Source organism: Salvia hispanica, chromosome 4, assembly GCF_023119035.1.
Source record: "Salvia hispanica cultivar TCC Black 2014 chromosome 4, UniMelb_Shisp_WGS_1.0, whole genome shotgun sequence".
Taxonomy (NCBI): domain Eukaryota; kingdom Viridiplantae; phylum Streptophyta; class Magnoliopsida; order Lamiales; family Lamiaceae; genus Salvia; species Salvia hispanica.
In genome coordinates this window covers 51,853,109-51,870,318 of record NC_062968.1, presented here as the reverse complement: position 1 = coordinate 51,870,318, position 17,210 = coordinate 51,853,109, and the positions used below count along the sequence as shown (strand labels likewise).

The window sequence follows — 17,210 nt, the reverse complement described above, 5'->3', positions numbered from 1 at the left end:
GTGCGACAAAATATATTGTGAATTGTGATTGTGATAATGGTAAGACACGCTGTAACGAAGAACAAAAAGCTAGCTTAGTTGTCAAGACGACCAAACCGATAACAGAACAAACACAGTTGTCATAACTTCCCTTCCTTTTCTTGCACTTCAATTCTTCTACATTTTTCCCGAAATCCCTCTTTCAATCACAATTTAGTTGCTTCCATCACCGAGAGAAACAACAACTCATGACTAAGCCTGCTGATGCCGAAGAGCCGCCGCCGCCCGCCGCCGATGCGGAGAGCCAGAGTGCGCCGGCGGCTGCTGCCGGCGGATTCTCCAACATCATCCAGCGGTGGCGGCGCGAAGGTATTGTGAAGAGAGGCTGTGTGGCTTTTCGAGCCTTCGCTTTACTCTTCTCCTTGCTCGCTTTCATTATCATGGCCACCAATCAACACGGCGACGGCAGAAAATTTGACCAATATGAAGAATACAGGTTAAATTAAATTTCTATTTCAATTTCAATTTCTTCTTCTCTCTGTCTTATTTGTTTGATTTTTTTTTATTGTTTTTTGGTAGGTATGTGTTGGCGATTGCAATTCTGTCTGCTTTATACACCGGATTTCAAACAGGGAGGCATATTCATGAAATTCACACAAACAAAGAGATCATTTCACGGAAGAATGCTTCAATCTTTGATTTTATTGGTGATCAGGTACTCTTTTATTATGATGATTTGTTGGATTTCAGTTTGGAATGACAATTCATATGTGTCAATGAAATTGTTATGTGAAAGATGGAGTTTGAATTTAGTAGTATAGTCCTTTGTATGTTGAAGAGCACTAAAACCTAGTACTAGTTGATTATTTGAAAATGCCGAAGTAGCGATTAGCGAATGGCCTGCAAATACATTGTAAGAAGCTAAACCAGTACTAACGAATATGCAACGAATAGGAGAGGCGGGTGTAGGTAGTAGTGCTATGAATGTTCCAGTGTCGAATAATGGTAACATCAGATGAACGTTTGTGAAGGATGAGACAATCGTTCAAGGTTCTTGATCTTTGAGACAGTGTTGTCATATTTGTATGAGTATAGGCTTAATAGGTGAGAGAGGATCTTGTTTTAGCGAAAGGTATGCTAAACATATTGATTTGATTGTGAAAATTTGTCGAATTTGCAGATTGTGGCGTACTTGTTGCTGTCTGCAGCTTCAGCAGCAGTACCTTTGACAAACAACATGCGTCGAGGAGGAGATAACATATTCACAGATTCCTCAGCAGCAGCGATCAGTATGGCATTCTTCGCATTCTTTTCACTAGGTTTGTCGGCTCTCATCTCCGGATACAAGCTCTCTAATCAAACTTACATCTGACCAGCCTCAACATTTGTTACAGAGTCTTTGTATTGCTCTTATTGATTGTATTGTTGATCATTTACTCATATACTATATTTTTTCTTGTAAATTCATGTTTATGAAGAAAAGGAGTCGATTTCCTTTCAGTTGGATACATACATAGTTTGAAATGTAAAGGTTCATTTTTTGTGAATTAATGAAATGAATTATACTCCACTATATTTATGCTATCTCTCGATTTCTTTTCAACCTAATTATATTTTGTTTAGATATTGTTGCAACAAGAAGTGGATATTTTATTGACAAAATGACATGAAAATAGAAATAAATGAAGAAAATTGATCACTATAATGTATGTTCCTTATTCTAGTTTTCTTTTCTTGCACTAAACCTTATATGAGGCCACTGTTCCAAGTTTCAATGGCTAAAAAAAATAAAGAAATTTTATCTAAATCCTATTACAAGATATTACATATACAGCACAAAGTGTGAGTAATGTTGTTGTACATCACTAATCATAGCTGAGAACTAACTGCGCCGTCACCCTTCAGCTGAGGAAAGAATCGAAAAACGAGTCTTCTTTAGGTTCTTGCTTGGCTATGGACATGGAATTGTCCGTATGCTGCTGCATCTGATTATTGTAAGGCCCTGCAGAGTTCCCAAAACCCGAGAAGCCATAGCTATTATCGTTGTTGTGCAGCATCTGCAGCGTGTAAGGGGTTTGGTTGTGGTCCGCCTGCAGCCTGGCAGGGTTGGGGTAATGCACCCCGTTGGTATGTCCAGCCATGGCAGCTGGCCTTATAGCCGTGGGCGCGCTACCGTTGCCTGATACTGCCTGAGGCCTGGTCATGTTGTAGCTCCCACTGCCCCGTGCTGCTGGAACGTCGTGGTTGTGCTTCCCCTCGTACGTGGTGATCACCGCCCTCAGGTCGTGGGACGCCCTCTCCACGTGCTTCCTCACTGGGCACCCGTTGTACGTGCACTTGTAGTAGCTCCTGCAAGAAAATGGGAAGTAAGCATATAGTTCTTCACTCTGTTTTAGTCTTACATTTGGATAATGGTGCCTTACCTAGGATTGGGGTTGCCCTTCACCACTTTCTGGCCGTACTTCCTCCATCTGTAGCCGTCGTCGAGAATATCGATGTCGCTCGTCGTCTGCACCACGATCCTCGGCTCACGAACCGTCCGGCTCCCAGCGGCCGAAACACCCTCACTATCATTCTCCCCTTTCCTACAAAAACAGAGAAAGGTAAATAACTAACTAATTAACCGAATCTTGGTCTCAGACATTGATTACTCTTAAGCCACACCATCACACACACATTCACTCACCATCTCTTAGCTTCGGGCTCGTTGTCATCGTCGTGCATCGATGAGCCCTGCTCGAACTCCTCCTCTCCAAAGGAAGTGGACGAGTTTTCAGGAGTCGTGACGGGATCCACCTGGTCGTTCTCGACCAAGGGCTGGCTTGGCATTCCCGTGTAGGCGGGATTGTGCAGGGCGTTGGAGGATGATCGTCGCGTGGACTGTGGCTTGGGATGATTGTGGCTGCCCTTGTACACGATCTCGGTTATGTGTCCTTCGAGATTGCGTTCGACCTTCTTCTTGGTCGGACAGTTGGTGAACGTGCACTTGTAGTAACTACGAGGATTCTCGCTCCCCTTCACTTGTTTCTGGCCGTATTTCCTCCAGTTGTAGCCGTCGTCGGATTTCCTCTGCTCTCTGGCATACTGTGGCTGTTGTTGAAATGGAATTTGGGCTGGTTGTTGTGCAGGTTGATCTCCATGGATGGGGAAGTCTTGTGAGAAACCATGTTGTTCGGATTTGGACAAAGGTTGTGTTGTTGGAAACTCAGCTTGTTTGTTGAGGAATGTGTTGAGGTTTTGTTCTTGTTCCCTTCTGTATGAATCCTGCTGTGTTCATCAACAGATGATTCAGTTTAACTCAAGTCCAAACCAGTGACTAGAATTCGATTTCTATTGATTAGAGTAAACACGTCTTACAAGTTATAACTCATGCGTACCCGTATGAGTCAATTCAATATTAGAAATTTGTCAGTTTCCATTTTAGATAAGCTCTTATTTTTCGCTAACAATACTCTCTGTCATTTTTTAAAAATCTCAATCTCTTTTCAATTTTACTACTGTTAATTTTGTATAACAATTTGCATCATCTACTATCAGAATTTCCAATTTTACTAATTTTACATAATTTGTGTTATTTACTATCAGGACTGCTGAAATTAGGTAGTATTGTATTTTATTTACTAAATAATGTAAATTATGTAACAGTTGATGTAGAGATGATAGAGTTTGACAAGCACGCGCGAAGCCAGCTGTTGTAAAAGAGATGGGATCTATTTTAGAGACGACTTTAAGAGGTCAGAATAAATAATTTAAGCTCCATAGGCCTAATAATGCACACACAATAATACTATAATATTGAAAGACAGCGAAATCAAATTTGGACACACAACAATGTTACGCAATCATACTAGATATTTAAAACACCACATAAGTCTAAACAAGATAAGAGCAAACCACGCAAGTCAACTGAGTAGGAAGCCAAACACACAATGCAAATTAATATTAATATAATTAAAAAATATCTTCAATAAATACTGCATCAGTCTCATATCAATAATCTTAGTAATAAAATTTACATATTTTAATTTAAAATTGATAAAGTATGATACAAAGTAAGAAGAAAAACAATTAAAATATAATTATTTAAAATTGGTTCAAGATGCATTCGCCCCTACAAATAATCATAGTAACGAACGTTTTGCATTTTAATATGAAATTAATAAAATATGAGAGAAATAGAGTGGAAAATATTGAAATATAAATATATTGATCGTAGACCGAAGTATTAAAAGATAAGAAGGAAAAGAAAAAACATACCATAGGATTGGATGTAAACATGGTAGATGGATTTGAATTCCTTGTTTGAGATTGAAAAGAGAAATCCGAATAATTCCTCTCCTCCTCCTTGGCAGCAAAGCTCCCGGTGGTCGGAGAGGGAAGAACCTGCAAAAGAATCTCTGTTGTCAGGCTATTGCACACGAACATGAATTTACTACAAAAGTGCAACGGTTTACTTACGTTGGAGGACGAGAAAAGGACAGGAGAATCTAGGAGGATGGAAGGGCTCAAGCTAGGAGGAATGGAGAGGTAGGAGGAAGGAGAGACAGGGGGAGGGGAGAGAGGGAGAGAGGAAGGTGGGAAAGACTTGTATTTTGGGATTTCGATATTTTTGCTAAGTATGTCTGAATTCATACCCCAACTGAAACGAGATTTGGGTCGGCTCATGGCGTCTTCTTCCTCCTCCTCTTGTTGTTTGTTGGGAGAGAGAAGATCGGTGAAGGAAGTAGACATGAATTGTGAAGGGGAGAAGATGTGGTGATTGGAATTGTTTGCAGAAGTGTTTAGGCTTCCGCTTGAAGAAGCCATTTTTAGTTTTGTTTGTTGTGGGAGATTTGAATGAAAAAATGGAAATGTGAAGAATTAGAAAGTGTTGGATTGTTTTGTGATAATATATATATGCATAATATAAATATAGAAATTAAGAAGTGAAGTAGCTTCTGAGAAGGTTGCTATATGTTTGACCGTGGAATTTTCACTTCTTTTTTTTTGGTCAAAACGTGTGGGTTTGACTGATTCTCGGCTGCTGAAATGACTCATCCATTATTTTCATAATAATTATAGATAAATTGTTGGAAAATCTCAAAGTTTTATCAAATTCTAACAAATATTGTAACTTTAAAAAATGGCATATTATATCATAATTTTGGTATTCTTTTTCTCATAATCTCATATTTGAAGGAAATTATATACGACAAAAGTAAAATATTCAGCTACTTAAACGACATTGTTAATACACCTAACCACTTACATGTTTAATATTTGCATGTATATGTATGATGTTAATTAAGTTAAAGCAGATCGCATGCTAGAATTTTTCTCCATGAGATAATGAAGAAAATTGTCAAGGTTACATAATTGGAGTGTTTTAGACAGTTGCAGAATTGTCCCAATCTCTTCTCTTTTTTGTGATTAGCATTCATGAACATAATGAACACTGTACACACGTGTGGATGATTTATCCAACATTTTTTTTCTTTGCACTTGATTGATTGTCTTACTTTTATTTTGCTGAACATAGACATGATATGTCTGCATATTTTATCCTAGTACTGTGTGTCTGTGTCTGATAATTGTAGCAACCTTAATTTCTGTGTTATGTTATCAGTCATTTGAAAATTATGCAGTTTATTTCTCCAATGAATAAAAGATTTAATCATTGACTCAGGAGTGTGGAATCTTTGATTTTTCTTCCTCTTTTATTCCTATATACACACATTAATAATTTGCAAAATTAAGGAGAATATATACACAATATGATAGTAGTACATGGTTATTATGGAATTTTGGAAGTACAATATACATTATAGATGTCCGAATGACATGTACTGATGAAATGGAACACGAGACTGCAACACGAAAAGGTAACGAATAAACAAAATTGTTGCCTCTTCCAAAGCAAAGAGAGACGAACAACTGCTTGATTCAAAATTGTGCTACCGCCTATCACAAAATCAAGAAACGGGACGAACCTTTAACACGTTCTCTACAGCTTCGAGATGATCGCCAATTCGCTATTAATCTGCAGTTTTCTGGTTCTCGTTACTCTATCTCGTTAAAATGAAGCTTCCAGCACTTAGGATCTAACTCCTCCTGCAAATCAAGGAACGGATGCTTAGTTGCAGAAGGGTATTCGACTCGTTCATAGGCTCAAAGACACAAGTGAAACCATGGGTACCTGAAATACTTTATCCCTCCACAGGAAAGTGCAGCCACGGGCTTCTAGATGTTTCACAAGAAGCTCTGGCAGTGAGGTTCTGAACGAAGCCTGAAGCTTCACTTTGGTTAGTCCGCCACACGCCAAGAGTGCAGCCACGAGCCCTCTGGGAGTCAAGCCCCTCACATGGAGAACGGTCATGCTCTGTAAACAGCTTATACTTGCGAGGGAGACGAGCCCCACATCAGTCACCGATGTGTACGAAAAGTTAATCTGCATAGAAAACAGTCTAAGATGGAGTTTCTTATGCGATGATATGTGATGAAAAGGGGGTAAGAATGTCGAGCACACCTGTTTGAGGTTTTGAGAGAAGCGGGCAAGAGAAATCATTCCAGCATCATCGATGTTGAGACACTTTTTTATGTCCAGCTTGGAGAGTTGCTTGCATCCCATAGCGATGGCTTCTAGACCAACTGGAGTTATAAGAAGGCATCCCCGAGTTTCTAGTGTGTTCAGCTTCGAGCATTTTGACAAGGACATCAAGGAACGATCCGTGATGGATTTACAATATGCAATGTTGATCATTTCTAGGTCACGACAGCCACTAGCAATGGCTGAGATGCTAGAATCACCAATTCCATCAGATCTGGCAAACAAAAGATAGTACTATTAGAGATAAACGGAAGGGAGAAAAGCTTCAAAGCAACCGAATATGTTTGTCATTTGTATGCTTGATATACATCATCTGCAGATATGAGATAAATGCTGACCTGTATAAGTCGACCTCTTTGAGCTTTGAGCAAGACATGCCAATGTGGATGAGTCCCTCGTCGCTTATATTCAGGCAGATCCCAAGTTTTAAGCTTCTGAGTCGAGAGCACGTGGAGATGGATCTCAGACCTGGATGCATATCACTTGAATCAGCATTACTGAAAATCCTCTTAATATATAACTGAGCCAAACGAAGCACTTAGTTACCTTCGTCATCAATTTCATTATCAGTAACATCAAGCTCCTCCAGAAACTGGCACCGCTGCCCGATCAAAACAAAAGCCTCAGCTGGAATCAAGGTACACGATTCCATCTTGAGGGAAACGAGGGAGGTACAAGAATTTGTTATATGGGCAACCGATGCACTAGTTATTTTGCGGCAGCAGGTGATGTCTAGTTTTCTCAAGTCTTTATGCTTCGTAACAAGGGAGGAAAGTCCTTCATCTGTCACTCCTAAGCACTTGCTTAAGCTTATCTCACTCAGTGATACACACCAGTTCCCAATGGCTTTGAGTCCCGAACACGTAACCTTGCAACCATCAAGTTTTATGGATTGCAACATTGAAAGCTTTTGCAAACTATCAGCAAGAGCAAGATCCACCTGAAAATTCACTAGTACATTAGTTAAAAATTTAAAAATATACAACTGTAGGCATTGTGGGGAAAGATGGAGACTCACGCGAGAACCATATGATAAGATGAGTTGCCTCAAACTCGCAGTAGCAGTGGTGAGAGAAGATAAACCCACATGACTTACTTTCTGACAGCTCGACATATCAAGGGTCTGTTGAAACAAAGGATGCTAATTAAGGGCAAAGCACAAGTTCTGCTTGAAGATTGATAAAGAGTAAGGAAAACACTATTGAAGTGTGTAAATTCAGATTTTTCATTGTCAAAGAAAACTGTAAAGTTATACATTAAGTGAAAGTCCTTGAGTCTCTAAGCATGCTTATTCCAAAAATTAATACCTCCAGTGATTTGCATCCTTGGTTGAGAGCTGCAAGGCTGTCATCATCGATTCCAAAACACCCTTCTAGAACCAAATCTTCAAGGCGCTTCAACTCTAAGACTTGCGACAAGCATTTATTGGTGATCTACATGACAGAAAATAAGAGTCATTATCAGTCTTGTAGTCCACGAATATTGCTCACAGAAGCTACATATGTTTTAAATAATACAGATTCAACTATTAAACTATATTTTAAGCACAAAAAACTCATTAAAGCATTATGTGTGAATTCTGCATACAGACAAAACAAACAAGTATAGCAATTAGCAAGTGAATATATTTGTGATTCAAACAATAGGTTAGAACTCAAGTATTCTTAGTAATTTCTATTCAAAATCAACACAAATTCAAATCATTGGTCCCTGTAACATGCACTGAGAGATTCTAAGCTAATCATAATAAAATAGAACTCATTCTACAGCTTTCCTTATTCCGTAAGGGTAAAATATGCTATCACATTAAAATTCTTCCAGCAAAGACGCAGCAGCGCTAACAATATTGACCGGTCACCGTATTTAGACATGTGCTTAGATAGAACTACCCATACATTCACCATCATGAAAGGTTCAAATTCATTACATAATTTCAGCTTTATCAGACAGCTCTCATTAACACTCCCAACCAAATAGCTTAGCACTTCCGGGAGAGATAGGTAGCAAGAACGTTTAATTGCCACAGTCAGGGACTGATACCTAGCAAGTATTACGCGGAAGTACATCAACTTTGAAATACTAAAATCATGTTTAGTTTTCTAACATATGAAGGAGAAACACTCAAGGTTAAGACCTCAGACCTCAGCCTACTGATAGGTGTAAGGTCAACTTCAAATATTTAGTATACATAAATGAACTTATTTCATTTAGTTATTCCACAAACAACAACTAGGGAAATAAACAACATGAGAACTCAGTAAAACAACTAAATCACAATAAACCATCAAAAACAGAATCAAATAATCAAGAAAACATTCTTAAAATCAAGCTGCAATACCGGCAAGAAGGAAAGATCCAAACTTCGAATATCTTGACACTTGACAGCAATCAACCCCACCCCCAAATCACCAACACCCAAACACCATTTCAAGCTGAGAAACTTGAGCTTCCTACAGCCCACAGCAATACAACCTATCCCAATGTCAGTAATAGACTTACACCTAACCAACCACAGCTTCTCCAAGTTCTTGGCTTCGGCTATGGTGGCAGCCGCCAAGTCCTTAAGCTCTGTCGCATTCGACAGATCAATCTCCACCAAATTCCCACAACTCACCACCAAATTAGACAGCCCCACATGCCCAAAAAACTTGGACCTAGACAGATTGATCGACCGCAGCGTTTCCTTGCAATAACTCGACACAACATCAAGCGTGGCATCGGTGACTCTGGGACAGAGAGAGAGATCGAGATTTGAAACATGAGGGTATCTGAGCAAAACTTTGCTCAGCAGCTCCGAGCGAAGGGGTTTCAGGAGCTTCCTGTGGCGAGACTCAATGTCGTAAAACGAGCGGCAAACGAGAGAAAACGACTTCCTATCAACTGGGTTTTCGAGGAAATCAAGAAGTGTGAATACTATCTCTTCTGATAGGAGATCGAAGCGGCTGAAGGTGGGTTCTGGGATTGATTTCTGCTTCTTCATCGCGGCAAAGATCGAAGCTTTTTCGGGTAATGAGGCTAAAAATTGGATCTTTGCAGCTAAATCGGCGATATTTTGTGGATTTTTGGGCTCTACCCCTGATTTTTTCAATAATTTGTTAGGTGAGGAAGAATGGTTGCAATCATGCTAAAAATAGTGGTGTGTATAAAATTGAGGAGGGATTTATTGAACAACCGTTAACCGCAAGACTCTAATAAGTGAGTTTTATCAGTAAAGAGGAGAGAGAGAGACATAGGTATGGACATGAATTGAGGAATAAGGATTTTGGGATTGTAATTACAATGCTGCCCCTTTTGAAAATTGGTGTGTTTATTTTTCTTTTTTGATTTTTTTTTCGAATAAATGCGCTGAAATATGATAGGAACTGCTACTTGTTTAGGAGTTCTATTTTCTTTATTGAGTCATTTTTTAGCAAAAAAATTATTCTATTTTTTAATTTAGTATTTTAATATTTTAGATTTATTTTATTTTCTTTACATTACATTGATAAGCATACAATCACGAGCTGATATGTCATGATATTGTTCGAGAGTAACCAAAGTGTAAGTTAAAAGATAATTTTGCAGATATTAGAGTAACACAATAATAATAAGGCTAGCATATAATAGTATAAAATTATTAATTATTTTTATACTAAATGAATTGGTATAAATAAGTATACTATTCCGTATAGTTGATTTTGACAGTTGGCGTACGGGAAAGGACATGTGAAAGTGGCAAGGGTAGTTTGGGAAACAGAAAAGTCGCTGTCCTCCACCTTGGGAGGTTGAATGGAAGAGTGGACATGACTTATCTGGTGTAGAATATATGTGAGGAAGGACTAACTTTATTTTTGTCACTACTTTGTATTTTCCATTTTCATTATTTCTATGATTATTCACACAAATGTTTAATTTAGGTCACTCCCAACATATTTTTATAACGGAATAATGACTCACTTGTCATATTTAGTGTAACTGAGGTCAACTTCTTTTATGTGCATTAATGAATTTGTAGGATAAATTGGTGTAACAATTTTGAATTTTCACATATATGTCTTGTAATTTTTAAAATCAGTCGTAATATATTTTTCTTAATTTTATTGTGACGAAATATTCTTGATTTCTTATTTGTAACATGTTGTTAATTTGACGAACATATATTTCAAATTGATGATGTATTAGAGTTATTTGGTAAGTATTTTGAGAAAACAAATGACATTCTTTCGTCCTAAGGTACTTGGAAGCATTTCTTTTAGACACAAGATTGAAAAAATGATCTTTAAAATTAAAATTGTAGAGTAAAATAAGAGAGAACACTAAGTAAGACAGATAAAGAGAGGATAAAGTATAAGAGAAATAAAAAATAATTAAAAAAAACTCAATTCTCATGAGACGATAATAGGGAATATGAGACGTTAGGAAGTAAAATTTATGGGCATTCTTACTTCTCAATATAATTTTTGAGATCGTCACATCAAAATGCATGGTGTTTAGAGTTGATTTATAAATGTTCGATTTAGATTTTGATAAAGAAAATTGTGAATTTTTAATTTGCTTTTATATAAACAGTGAAAATTTGAGAAAAAAATAAACACATAAATGCGATATACTACTATGTTAAAAAAAAGAAAAGAAAAATATGCTTGACTCAAATTGAGGCTATGGTGATAAATGAGATTCAAATTGATAAAAGGGTGATGAACGTATATTACAGGTTGGATGGGACGGCCGTACTTATGCATCGATTTACGCACTTATTACACTAGGCGTTACCGCTGACACGTGTATCTTCTAGAAATATATGGTCCAACACAGAGAAAAATAAATAAAATTAATTAACCAAGTACATAATCCAACTTTCATAATTCTGAATTTTACTACTACTATCTTTTAATAATTATTAATAGTAGCAATTAGTTTAATTTTTACTTAGAGATTTTATCTGTGATTTGTAAATGCAGTCAAATACTATAACTAAGACTTCTACCCGGGCAGCACCCGTACATTTTTTGTCCTTTAAAATTATTGGTCAAATATGTGTAATGAAAGATGATTTAATTATAAATTAAATATATAATCGCATGGACCATGTAGAAAACAATTGAGAGAGAGAGGTGGAGACTTATGAAGGCTTTAACGAAAATGCAGCTTTCATTCTGCGGTGTATTATTGTAGATTTCACATAAATATTTGAAATTTTCTCCAAATTATGTTTGTGATAATTCCTGAACTAGCTAAGCACTGGAATTCGATTTTATCAATAAGGTCAGATTGTAGAATTTATTGTGGGGATTTGCTCACACGTGATGTTAGGATTTGGTGGAATGTATATCAATATATCATGTTCTAATAATCCCTTACCACTTCGTACGTAATCTTTATTGGTTTCCACAAATTCTTCGAATGAGAATAGTAGTATATATTAAATTACTTACTATAAAAAAATACTACTAATATTTTCTAGACCAGATATTTGCAACTTCAGTTTAATAATTTGTCACGTATAAAGACTGGTCTCTGATTATTATAGTAATGTTTTTAAACCAAGGAAAATATTATATTTTCATAATTATTCATAGGCGAAATTTGTTGCTTATAAAAATATGTAATTCCCACCGGACAAGATTATAGATATTTGTCACTTATCAATTATTCATACCAAAAAAGCATGTGAGGATTCAATGAAGTTCACGTCCAGCCAGAATTAATTAATAAATAAAGATAAATTTCATCTGGACCAAATTTGTATATAATTGTCAGCATGATTTTGCACCAAATAACGCCTACACCAGACCACCCTACTTAGAAAAACCATTAACTAAGCACAGAGTCAGCAATCTCATCTTTAAGTTGATTATTTGATTCAAACATACCCCACCACCACAAAATATCTCACTCCCTCCGTCCCTAAAAATTCATTACCATTTGATCTGGCACGAGTTTTAAAAAATATAATAGAAATTGAGTATAAAAAGTTAGTGGTATATAAACCTATTTTTATATATTAGTTTTAAAATAAAATATGAGTGAAAATAAGTTAGTGGAATGTGTGATCCACTGACAAAAAAAGTAAAAAGTAAAAGATAAACAAATTTTTAGGAACAACCAAATAGAAATAAGTAACAAATTTTTAGAAACAATCAAATGTGTGATCCACTACTTTAAAAAAAGTAAAAAGTAAAAGATAAACAAATTTTTAGTAACAACCAAATAAAAATAAGTTCCCTCCATCTCATTGAAGATGATCCACTTTCCTTTTTTGTTTGTCCCAATCAAGATGACTCATTACTTAAAATGGAAATCCTTTTATCTCTACTTTATTCCCTCTCTCTTACTTTACTCTCTCCACTTAGCACACAAAATAAAGTTGCATAAAATCCCGTGCCGCCAAAGAAATGGGTCATCTTCCTTGAAACGGAGGAAGTAACAAATTCTCATGGACGGGAGAAATATTAAAAATAATCAACTTTGATTCAACTCCCTCTAAGACATAAGTCAGATGATGATTTTTTCAACACTGTACGATACAATTGTCTTGTACGGTAATCTTGCACGGATATTAGTGACTAATTATACTTTAGACCAATTCAATTCTCTCATTTGAGTTTCCAAGAAACTTCCCTAGTCAATTCTGAAGACCAATTCAAATCATTTAAGTCATGAACTCGGAATAAAACAAGGTAATGAAGTCACTAATTTTCTAATTAATTGGTAACTAGTATTAGAAATCATAAAATTATGTAAAGTACTAAATCATCTATGCTCCAAATAATCATCTTCTAAATCTTTTAATTTCAAGCCACATTAAGAATAACAGAGTACATTTAACTAAAGTTATCTTTTTGTTCAAGCATATTAAAACATGTGCTAAATTAATAATTTGACATGATCACATGAATTAAAAGTACATATGAGTCCACAGAAACACTAACACCCTTTTGGCAGCAACTTTAACAAGGATATTCGAGCTAAGGATGCCATCAAGCACACACAACCAATAAATTTAGCGCATCAACATCTTCATCACCCTGCATTATATTTTCCACACAGATTGGATCATCAAAATTCCAATTCAAATCTGAAATCAAGGATGCAAGTTCTGTGCCTTACGAAACTACATGTACATAGTTTGTAGAGCATAACGTAAAAGGGAGAGCCAATGCAAGACAGCATGTCATGATAATCACCAAGACAAAATGCAAGCTGTGAGAAGAGAAGTGGAAAATAATTCGAACGCCACAACAAAGGTCCAACTCAGTTCTATGTTTCATCCATATTCACGACTTAATGGTTAAGATTGATCACATTTACTTGTACTCTCGAAGAGACTTTAACCAATTCTTATTCTTCATTTGTGAGTATACCAGATTAAATGAAGGCGGTGTCTCTACACCTTTGGAATGTCACCGTGCACTCAAAGAATACCAAGAGAAAAGTAACCTTAATTAACTTGACCAAACTACATGCTAATGGACTCCTTCATGCTAACAAGCTAGCACCATTTCATTCGTTTCGTAGATCGTTACTCAACACCCTAAATAAATAACACTAGGCTGATGGTTTTTATTAACAATGAAGAAAGATATACTCCCTATAAAAGAAAAGAAACATGAACAGTTTCTGAAGGTGTACGTGTACCACCTGTTTAGCAATGCTTCCATTTACAGAATTAAACCCCCTCCAAATCCTAACTAATGATTTCAGCCCTATTTAAAATACTCCCTCCGTTCCCTCATAGTTGAGGCTGAATTTTTCGGCACAGAGTTTAAGAAAGGGATGTTTAGTGTGTTAAATAGATAGATAAAAAAGTAAGAGAGAAAAAAACGTAGAGTGAATAAAGTAAAGAGAATAAAGTAAGAGAGAGTAAAGTAAGAGTGAGAATTAAGTGTTACTATAAATAAAAATAACTCAAATATGAGGGACCAGAGGGAGTATTACCTTACATACACTTCAGAAATAGCCTAACTCATAAGTCATAACTAGTCCAAGTGGAGCTTAAAATAAACAAAGAACAAGAGAATTTAGATGATTCTTATCGCTTATGAGTTGAGGACAGTTTGGGGATGTTAGGAGTGTATTGAAAAGGCCCCTCATAAAAGATCAATTGGTGTGTGTATGGAGATACTGCATGGGCGTAGGTAGATGCATCCAGAAAGTAATTTCACTAAAATCTAAATGCCCTCGTCTTACTCTCAACCATTAAAAATATTAAATAGGAGACAAGTGTCTAAATTATTTCCCTAAAATCTAATATGCCCATATTATGTTATGGCAGCTAGCATATATGCCTCCAATATACATTATTTGAATGGTGGCTGAAGAATTCCACAACCTTGAATTGGATACTTTAAGGGCAACAGGTTTTTCAACTCAAGTTTACTGTAACCAGCAATTAATTAATTTATACACCCCAAGGATTACCTCTTAATTCATTCAATTCTTGAGTTATCCAATAAATCTTCTCTCTGAAGATTGACGTATACAATGAAAAATGTTTACCTTTTTTCTACACAATCCAGTGTAGGTGCTTATGATATCAATCCCCATGCATAGAATAAAGAAGATTTGAAGTAAAATGATTTGAATATATGAGGAAATAAATTCAGCAGCAAATATATAGGAATAAAATCAACCACAAGTGCTGACTATGAATTATATTTCCCTATTTTAAGTAAGTAGGATATGGAGGGATTTGAATAATTAGACTTGATTTGAATCAATTGGGTGCAAGTTTGGTGGGATTTTTATATTGGAAACTCCTATATATACTATGTAGGTTTTGAGGAATGGATCAGAAAAATATCAATTGTATAGTTTTGCCTTTTTGGAGGATTGTTTCTTTCGTTTGTTTCAGTGTTTCAAGTCAATTTACATCCGGTCCAGTTCTTATTCAAAGATATTCTCTTTGTGCCTTTCACTCCATAAGCTTAATCGTAATTTCAGCTTGGATGGAGCAGGTGCTTAATTGCAAGACATAACTAACAATCCAGTGGCAGCATTCATGAGTCACTACAACTAATTCAGATTGGGAATCACACATCAAATATGATTGGAGTGTGATATGCTGCTCTATCAATCCACAAACAACTTTCTTCAAATACGATTGGAGTGTGAAGCTGCAGTTACATCCTATAATTAGTTATTGACTCTCATTTATTTTGCCTGTGGCACTGGGCTTACAAGTCGTTCCCTGGTTTGAAGTTTAACAAAATGACAGTGTCGAGCAACAACCTAGTGGCTTACAAGTAAGCACAAAACATCAAACGCCACAATGATGCCATTTATATCCAAGACCTAAAATCTAAATGATATGCCATTGGAAATAAGACTAAATGACTGCCATTTTAATAAGAAAAAGCACATAAACAAAAGTAAGTAGAACCAGCACAAGGATAATCATTTAACAAGAAGCTATAAATAAGAGGTCCAGTCCAGTACAAACAGAAGCCACATAAGAAAATGATAAAAAATCACAGAAACAAAGTTACAGTTTAAATTAAAATTGGAATCAAGCTCCATTAAATAGAACAGCAACTCACCTTCAAGTTGATTAACAAAGCACATAGCTGGCTGGATCAAGAATCACCCACCAATTAATCTGTATCTGAACCTGACTCTGAATCAGAATCTGAATCACTCGCAGTATAACCTGTAAGGATAACAAGTTCCACAACTCCTAAGTCCAAACACTCAATTTCAATTAATTAAAAATATTAATTAAAAACATCAAAAAAAATAAAGCTAACCGGGTCGTTTATTGCAAACTTTCCAGACCGAAGACCTGACTCTGGAAGCCCTACGTATCCAAATCTTCCCCTAAATTGGCAGAAGTTGACAATTAAACAAAATCCCTAAAACCGAACGCAATTGGAAATCAAGCATCTTAAATTGAGCAAGCTTTAGCAAGTAATACCTTGTTAGCGTCTTTGGAGATGCCATAGCCACAATTATACATCTGGCCGACGAGCACCTGCATATTGATATCGCCAGTTTTGGCCTCCTTGAGCGTGTCTTGGAACCAGCGGTGTACGCAGTCGTTAACCACCTCTGACAGCGGAAGCCCTCGCTGATCCGCCGCCTGTCCAGCCTCCATCTCCGGCTTCTTCCCCTTCGAATCGTCGGAATTTTCGCTCTTGCAGTCGTTCAGCTGCCGCCGCCTTCCGCTCCACTGCCAAGATGATTTTCCAATTTACTTAATTCTCTCTTTTTTCTTTCTTCTTTGGCGGGAGAGAATTTATAAGTCGTGTTAACTATGGGCTCTCAATGTAAGTGGGCTCCAAATAAAAGCCCATACAGATCTTTTCCAGCCCATAAACTTCTTCAACGTTAAAACTTTTTAACAGTTAACAAAAAAGTCTTGGCTGATTTTTTTATTGTCCGGGTGTTCGGTTACTCGAGATCAAATCGTGACACTCTCCAAATTAATAGCATCTCCGACCATTTATATTAAACTCAAACTATTTTAGTATACATCAAATAAAATTTGACTCTGACTATTTGCACTAAACTCAAACTTAAAAAAATATTTGCTACATTATGTCTTTTTACTCATAAAATTTGAAAAAAAAATGATTTTAATTTAGTGTAAACCTAAAGATAAGTATTTTTACTTAAAAATAAAAAATGAAATTAATTTTTAAATAGCATTAGAGCTAATTATCTGTCT

General features: G+C 36.3%; 4 protein-coding genes across 5 annotated transcripts; 1 reads left to right on the top strand and 3 right to left on the bottom strand.

Annotated features, from left to right (window-relative positions):
* Positions 1–99: 99 nt before the first annotated feature.
* LOC125221571 (CASP-like protein 4B1) lies at positions 100–1,554 on the top strand. Its single transcript, XM_048123708.1, has 3 exons — positions 100–475; positions 559–694; positions 1,160–1,554. Exons 1-3 carry the CDS (start codon positions 228–230, stop codon positions 1,349–1,351), a joined length of 576 nt encoding a protein of 191 aa, XP_047979665.1. The 5' UTR covers positions 100–227; the 3' UTR covers positions 1,352–1,554.
* Positions 1,555–1,658: 104 nt separating this feature from the next.
* Positions 1,659–4,856, bottom strand: LOC125221570 (probable WRKY transcription factor 33). Of its 2 annotated transcripts, none has more exons than XM_048123707.1 (5): positions 4,438–4,856; positions 4,237–4,362; positions 2,666–3,243; positions 2,403–2,564; positions 1,659–2,328 (listed from the first exon to the last, which is right to left on the bottom strand). In XM_048123707.1, exons 1-5 carry the CDS (start codon positions 4,783–4,785, stop codon positions 1,881–1,883), a joined length of 1,662 nt encoding a protein of 553 aa, XP_047979664.1. In that variant the 5' UTR covers positions 4,786–4,856; the 3' UTR covers positions 1,659–1,880. The 2 variants fall into 2 exon arrangements, with proteins under 2 accessions (XP_047979664.1, XP_047979663.1); XM_048123706.1 differs by having other exon boundaries at positions 2,666–3,246; positions 4,438–4,855.
* An 845-nt stretch (positions 4,857–5,701) lies between these two features.
* On the bottom strand, positions 5,702–9,770 carry LOC125223202 (F-box/LRR-repeat protein 3-like). Its single transcript, XM_048126226.1, has 8 exons — positions 8,904–9,770; positions 7,873–7,998; positions 7,584–7,688; positions 7,112–7,505; positions 6,904–7,033; positions 6,485–6,779; positions 6,155–6,406; positions 5,702–6,069 (listed from the first exon to the last, which is right to left on the bottom strand). The coding sequence occupies exons 1-8, from the start codon at positions 9,543–9,545 to the stop codon at positions 6,019–6,021; spliced, it is 1,995 nt and encodes a 664-aa protein (XP_047982183.1). The 5' UTR covers positions 9,546–9,770; the 3' UTR covers positions 5,702–6,018.
* A 3,578-nt stretch (positions 9,771–13,348) lies between these two features.
* LOC125218704 lies at positions 13,349–16,744 on the bottom strand. Its single transcript, XM_048120441.1, has 4 exons — positions 16,458–16,744; positions 16,291–16,360; positions 16,084–16,193; positions 13,349–13,572 (listed from the first exon to the last, which is right to left on the bottom strand). The coding sequence occupies exons 1-3, from the start codon at positions 16,635–16,637 to the stop codon at positions 16,138–16,140; spliced, it is 306 nt and encodes a 101-aa protein (XP_047976398.1). The 5' UTR covers positions 16,638–16,744; the 3' UTR covers positions 13,349–13,572; positions 16,084–16,137.
* Between the last annotated feature and the right edge of the window lie 466 nt (positions 16,745–17,210).

Excerpts from the sequence above, each read along its gene's own strand:
- LOC125221571 (XM_048123708.1), top strand. The coding sequence starts at position 228 with ATGACTAAGCCTGCTGATGCCGAAGAGCCGCCGCCGCCCGCCGCCGAT. Across the intron at positions 476-558 it reads GACCAATATGAAGAATACAG|GTATGTGTTGGCGATTGCAA; the intron begins GTTAAATTAAAT and ends GTTTTTTGGTAG. Across the intron at positions 695-1,159 it reads TTGATTTTATTGGTGATCAG|ATTGTGGCGTACTTGTTGCT; the intron begins GTACTCTTTTAT and ends TCGAATTTGCAG.
- LOC125221570 (XM_048123706.1), bottom strand. The coding sequence starts at position 4,785 with ATGGCTTCTTCAAGCGGAAGCCTAAACACTTCTGCAAACAATTCCAAT. Across the intron at positions 3,247-4,236 it reads TGTTTACATCCAATCCTATG|CAGGATTCATACAGAAGGGA; the intron begins GTATGTTTTTTC and ends TGATGAACACAG. Across the intron at positions 2,565-2,665 it reads GAGCCCGAAGCTAAGAGATG|GAAAGGGGAGAATGATAGTG; the intron begins GTGAGTGAATGT and ends CTGTTTTTGTAG.
- LOC125223202 (XM_048126226.1), bottom strand. The coding sequence starts at position 9,545 with ATGAAGAAGCAGAAATCAATCCCAGAACCCACCTTCAGCCGCTTCGAT. Across the intron at positions 7,506-7,583 it reads TCTTATCATATGGTTCTCGC|GTGGATCTTGCTCTTGCTGA; the intron begins GTGAGTCTCCAT and ends GTGAATTTTCAG. Across the intron at positions 7,034-7,111 it reads TAATGAAATTGATGACGAAG|GTCTGAGATCCATCTCCACG; the intron begins GTAACTAAGTGC and ends ATATGCATCCAG.
- LOC125218704 (XM_048120441.1), bottom strand. The coding sequence starts at position 16,637 with ATGGAGGCTGGACAGGCGGCGGATCAGCGAGGGCTTCCGCTGTCAGAG. Across the intron at positions 16,361-16,457 it reads TCTCCAAAGACGCTAACAAG|GGGAAGATTTGGATACGTAG; the intron begins GTATTACTTGCT and ends CTGCCAATTTAG. Across the intron at positions 16,194-16,290 it reads AGTTTGCAATAAACGACCCG|GTTATACTGCGAGTGATTCA; the intron begins GTTAGCTTTATT and ends TTATCCTTACAG.